This window comes from Pinus tabuliformis, chromosome 3_1, assembly GCF_031772625.1.
Source record: "Pinus tabuliformis cultivar Carrire ecotype Pingquan chromosome 3_1, CPIR1, whole genome shotgun sequence".
Lineage (NCBI taxonomy): Eukaryota > Viridiplantae > Streptophyta > Pinopsida > Pinales > Pinaceae > Pinus > Pinus tabuliformis.
This window is the reverse complement of record NC_142301.1, coordinates 641501627-641507834: the sequence shown is the minus strand read 5'-3', so window position 1 is coordinate 641507834 and position 6208 is coordinate 641501627. Positions and strand designations below refer to the sequence as shown.

Sequence of the window (6208 nt, the reverse complement as noted above, 5' to 3'; positions counted from 1 at the left end):
CTTAAAAAATTCCCCACGGCATTACCGTGCAATAACTCTTTAGCTAGATATCTTATAAAACTTATTTCAAATGTCAAACTAAAATATCTTTTAAAAATAAGATAGAACACTAATAGATATGTTGTTCCACCTTTTGATTTTTGCTTGAGTTCTCATTGGAAGATATCTTAAGATTTAAAGGACTTTATAGGGATCTTAGTTAAAACTCCTTATCTATTAAATCTTCCTTAATATATGTATATGGTGCCAACGGATAGAAGAAAACAAACAGACCCATGTACAGATATTAAAACCCATTCAAAATATGACAGGAGGAAGCGGACAGGCATATGCACAACTTAGAACCCATACAATTAATGCAACAACGTTGAATATGAATATTGACCTTACAGAAACCAAATTATAAATTATCCATGTAATAACAAAAATCTCATTTTCAAGAGGTATAACCAAAAATCACAGTCTTGTCCATCCTATTTGACAAACATGAATCCAAAACCAACACTGCATAAATGTCCTTAACAAAGCTCAGAATTAAATGCCCAACGTGTAGGTGCATGTTATGAAGCAGTAATTTGTTTGACTACTCAAACTTCAAAACCAACACATTGCATAAAATGTTTAGAGTGAAAGCCACAACCTATAGATGTTAATTATGCAGTTTGTATTCATGTCATTACTTGAAGCTGTCTACTTATCGTTTTCAGAAAGTGCCCATCACAGCATGAGTATTCGCTGTATGGACTACAGATGCCTCCCATATGTATCTCTCTGGTATTCCCTACGCATGATTGTTGTTTGACACATTTTAAGAAACATGTGTTTGGAGAATATATCAGTGTCAAGATTCGAAGTCCTGATAATCACAGCCTGAGTATTCACTGTATGGACTACAGATGCCTCCCATATGTATCTCTCTGGTATTCCCTACGCATGATTTTTGTTTGACACATTTTAAGAAATATGTTGTGTTTGGAGAATATATCAGTGCCAAGATTCGAAGTCCTGATATGAGATGTTATTCTGGAGAATAGTAAGATGTTTTAATAACAATTTAAAATGTGTTTTTTTGAAATTTCAGCATTATTTCTTTTGTATATGATTTTTCAAGATTTAAAATCATAGCTTTGCACATAAAAAGGAGAGAAAATTAGCAATTGAAATTATTAAGTAATTTGTAAGTTAACATAAGAGACTATATTGCTGGGTATTTCTAGACTTCAGAAAATTAAACCAATCCCACTTTGTTTCCTGATCAAAGTTGATGTTGTTGCTAAGCAAGTTTCCCCTTGGTAGGGCTCATCTATATCAGTCTGCCTTGAATCGATCACAAGTATAATTGATTTGTGGAGAAAACCAGCAACACAAATCACTGACTTTAGATTAGAACAAATAAGTACATCACTGCAGTTTAGTATAGTCTCCTGCCACCTATGTTTCCAACTACAGCTCTGCTAAAGAACAACCCTTTTTCGGGTCAGAGAGATGCCTTCTCAAACAGCAAACCTTCTAAATGGTTCTAGCCGTTTAAATTTTTCAAAACTGCTCTATTACTAGCCTAAATCAAAAAATTGATCTAAATGACTTTGGAAACCAGACACGTATCCTAAATCAAAAAATTGATCTAAATGACTTTGGAAACCAGACACATATTTTGCAACTCTGGATTGATTTTTGATCATTCCCTCACCTCCTCAATTGATTTTTGATCATTTCCTCACCTCCTCATATTCAGCTTCAGGTGCCTCAGTTCCCCCTTCTGATCCAGAAGAAGATGACCCACCAGATTGCTGATGCATATGCTGTCCTATTTTCAAGGACGCTTGACTTACAGCGTCAGTTTTCGCTTTGATCATATCCAAGTCATCACTGGACATGGATTTCTTCAAATCAGCTACTGTCGATTCAATTTCGGTGACTACATCTGCAGGAATCTTGTCCTTGTAGTCACTTAAGCTCTTCTCCACACTGTATATCATGCTATCTGCGTGGTTTCTAGCATCAATTAACTGTTTCTTTTCCTGATCCTTTTGGGCATGCATCTCAGCTTCCTTCACCATCTTCTGGATTTCATCGTCTGAAAGCCCTCCAGATGATTTTATAGTAATTTGTTGCTCCTTGCCAGTGGATTTGTCGCGGGCAGATACAGTCACTATACCATTTGCATCAATGTCAAAGGTAACTTCTATTTGGGGAACACCTCTAGGAGCTGGTGGAATACCAACCAACTCAAACTCACCTAGAAGCTTATTGTCTGCAGCCATTTCACGCTCTCCTTGGAATACCCTTACACCAACCTGAGTTTGACCATCTGCTGCAGTTGAGAATATCTGACTCTTCTTCGTTGGGATTGTTGTATTTCTGCTTATTAACCTAGTGAAAACCCCGCCAAGTGTTTCTAATCCAAGAGAAAGAGGAGTCACATCCAGTAAAAGCAGTTCCTTTACATCACCCCGCAGAATTCCACCTTGGATGGCAGCACCCATTGCCACAGCCTCGTCTGGATTAACACCTTTACTTGGCATCTTTCCAAAAATCTCAGCAACAATCTCTTGAACCCTCGGCACCCGAGACATTCCTCCCACAAGAATAACTTCATCCACTTCCGATGTCGTAATCCCTGCATCTTTTAGACAATTCTTGCAAGGGATTCTTGTTCTCTCGATTAAGTGATTTACTAGCATTTCAAACTTTGAACGAGTTATTGTCACATTCAAATGCTTTGCACCAGATGCATCTGCCGTGATAAATGGTAGATTAATCTCTGTTTGAGAAGAAGATGACAGCTCCACCTTCGCTTTCTCTGCAGCCTCGCGAAGCCTTTGTAGGGCTAGCTTATCCTGGGATAAGTCAATTTTTTCCGTCTTTTTGAACTCACCAACTAAATACTGGAGCAGAGCATTATCAAAATCTTCACCACCCAAAAAAGTATCACCATTTGTGGCCTTGACCTGCAATAAAAAGCTAACAAGGTTACAATAATTTGCTTCACAAAGCAGAGAATGAGAAGAAATAAATCATCAAAGTAAAATAAAATAACCTAACATCTCGATTCGCGATTCTCAGGGGAAGGAACGTGCCTCGAATACACCATTGGATATTTCAAGCACTGATACATCGAAAGTACCCCCACCAAGATCAAACACAGCAACCAGGCCCTCCTTCTCATTCATGCCATAAGAAAGGGCTGCTGCAGTAGGCTCATTGATGATTCTTTTAACATCCAATCCTGCAATTTTACCAGCATCTTTGGTTGCTTGGCGCTGAGCATCATTGAAATAGGCAGGCACAGTAATGACTGCATTCGAGACAGTCTTTCCAAGGTAACCCTCAGCAGTTTCTTTCATCTTGGTCAGCACAAATGCACCCATCTGACTAGGAGAGTACTGTTTCCCATTTATTTCTACCCAAGCATCACCATTTGTTCCTTTAACAATATTAAACGGGACAATTTTCATCTCTTTCTGTGTTTGTGGGTCGTCAAACCGCCTTCCTATCAAACGCTTACTCCCAAACACCGTATTTGTGGGATTTGTCACAGCTTGACGTTTGGCAGGAATACCTACAAGTATCTCTCCCTTTTGATTCACGGCTACAATAGATGGGGTTGTCCTAGCCCCTTCTGAGTTTTCAATTACTTTTGGGTTCTACAGATAATCAAAAAAATTCTAATGAGATAGATGAATGAAAATCAAAATACTAATTTTGTCAACTCGGCCTAGGGAAAACAAAAACAACTAACCTTCCCTTCCATGATTGCCACACATGAGTTGGTGGTACCCAAATCAATACCAATTATATCAGTCCCAGCAGGCCTTGAGCTGTAAGGCCTAACAACCATTAATAAAAATTCTAAAAATGAAAAATGAAATTTTCAATGCCGTAAGGCCATCTACTTCTTAATTGCTGGAAATTAATCAAGCAATGAAATCCTAGTAGAAAGAAAGGTTATTGTATAAACCTGAAAGCTCTTGCTGTATTTGCCCATCTCTGTATGAGAGGTGACCCAGGGCTTGACACGTAAGTGCTCTGGAAGCCCTGCAAAAGCATTGCCTCGCATTGTGAATGAAAATCCAAAATAATCACTTTAAGGAAAAACATGGGCAGTAGACCCACCTAACCCCAAAGCAGCTTTGTCAATGTATTTTAGACTGTCAAAAATGTTAGCAGAAAAAATAAAAACCTGGTTCTCATGAAAGTATAATGTTAATAAGAATCAGATCTGGAACTATCATAGTTTACTGCAGACAATATATACGAAGATGGAAGACCATCATTTTTCATGCTCTAATGAGTGGCATTATATTGCCAAAAAACTTTGAAGCATAGCCCTACATAACCACTCCATCAACAAATCCCAGATTTCCACAACTTGAAAACCAGATGCACTCCAAGTGCGTTGCAGTGCAAATATTGCCAAACATACATATTACCAACCTAAGGATCAAAATATAAGAAGCTAGTGTCCCCACGCATAACCTCAAGCCTTGCCAAACATACAGACTACAGGCCAAAAGAACAAAATTTAATAAGCTAGCGTCCCGAGTATCAGCTATCAAAAATAAAAATCCAAGATAAAAATCACAGTCAATCATTTTTCCCAAGAAAAACCTTCAAGGGAAATCCAAGCACACTTCAATTACAGCGCCTAACCCGTCATCATATCAAGTAAGACACACAACATAAGAAGCAAGGTAGTAGAATCAACCCTTCTAACTCTTCAGGACTCCTGGATGATCAAAATAAAAGCCAAAATAACAATAACAATCATCTTTTTTCCCGAGAAAACCCAAATAGGGAAACCCAAGCACACTTCAATTACAGCACCTGACCCTTGTCGTCACATCAAGTGAGTCACACAACATAAAAAGCAAGCTAGGAGAATCAACCCCCAGAACTCCTTAATGAAGGTCAAAGCACTCACCTACTGAGCTAACAATCACAATCATCAATTCCACCCTATAATCAAACTTTCAACTAGAAATTCCAATCATACATTGTTGAGGTGGGCAGAGCATTAAGCCATCCACTCAGGTTCTATCCTCACTATGTTGAAGCAAGATGCAAGTATGCCGGTTCATTGCAGCACAAGCATTGCCAAATATGCAAATTACAAGTACAAATGACCCGAAAAAGAAAGAAAGAAGCCAAGTATTCAACAATAAACAAGCGAGAATAAAAGGATGGACACGACTATCACAATCCCCTAATCTAAAGACATACCTGGCATTCTCAGACATCTAACCAAAAACCAAAAGATCTTTCATTTCATCCGGCAATCAAGATCTATTAATACGTTTTATTCCAATATGAAACTACTTTACAACCAGGTTACTCGATCATCCAAAGGATATGAAAACATTTAGCTGTATGGAGGACAAAGCGGAGCAAGCTAGCGAAGAAAACATCCTTTCCTATCTACGTTAAAAATGAGCTGCAAGCAAATTGATAGATGGTTTTCAAACAAACCAGAGCCGCAGTTTGTTGGAGATTGCGAGCAATTGATTTGCACTGAGCCGCCCTAGCAAGCCTGGACACAAGGAACGCGCCGATCGCCATGACTCCTCCCGCCTGCAATCTCCGTCTTCTCAGGGACGCCGCCAGGCAATGGAAGCTCGAGGTACAGAGCCCTTACAAACTCTAAAACCCCGCTAAAACCCTAGAACCCTTAATTAAGTAAAGGTGCACTAGGATTTTACTGTGGACTAATCACATTCGAAACAGCCGGTTATTGTTGGTCAGCGCAATATATATTATACTCCTGCTCTAGAACCATCTGGGAACGTCTAGAATTAGGACGGCCAGTCCACTGGTCAAATTTGACCTGCGGATTTATTCCGTATTTAACTATAAACTCCCACAATTTTAAGATCAACCTGTCACTAGATTTATAATGGCTAAGATAAATTGGTTTTTTTAATTAGAAATCAAATCATATTTTATAATGGCTTAGATAAAATGATTTTTTTTAATTAGAAATCCGATATTATTTTGGGTAAAATTGTACTATTTTATTATTTTGGGTAAAATTGTAATATTTTATTTTTTTAAATGTGTTTTGAATATATAAATGAGTTTAGTATTAAGAAAAATATTTTATTTTTGCAAATCAAAGAATTTATAATTATTATTTTTAAAAATTAAATTAATTCATAATTAAATTTGAAGAAATTACTCTTTTTCCATATTGAACTATCACACATTAGTA

The 6208-nt window shown here is 37.7% G+C and overlaps 1 protein-coding gene across 1 annotated transcript; it reads right to left on the bottom strand.

Annotated features, from left to right (window-relative positions):
• Positions 1-1299: 1299 nt before the first annotated feature.
• Positions 1300-5730, bottom strand: LOC149188718 (heat shock 70 kDa protein, mitochondrial-like). Its single transcript, XM_089411692.1, has 5 exons — positions 5470-5730; positions 3962-4038; positions 3743-3821; positions 3081-3647; positions 1300-2951 (listed from the first exon to the last, which is right to left on the bottom strand). The coding sequence occupies exons 1-5, from the start codon at positions 5557-5559 to the stop codon at positions 1710-1712; spliced, it is 2055 nt and encodes a 684-aa protein (XP_089267818.1). The 5' UTR covers positions 5560-5730; the 3' UTR covers positions 1300-1709.
• Positions 5731-6208: the final 478 nt, after the last annotated feature.

What these genes read in the sequence shown, in the direction of transcription:
- LOC149188718 (XM_089411692.1), bottom strand. Translation starts at nt 5,559, where the DNA reads ATGGCGATCGGCGCGTTCCTTGTGTCCAGGCTTGCTAGGGCGGCTCAG. An exon ending in TGGCAATCATGGAAGGGAAG is followed by an intron (nt 3,648 to 3,742) that starts GTTAGTTGTTTT and finishes GATTATCTGTAG; the next exon opens with AACCCAAAAGTAATTGAAAA. An exon ending in TATCCAATGGTGTATTCGAG is followed by an intron (nt 2,952 to 3,080) that starts GCACGTTCCTTC and finishes TTTTTATTGCAG; the next exon opens with GTCAAGGCCACAAATGGTGA.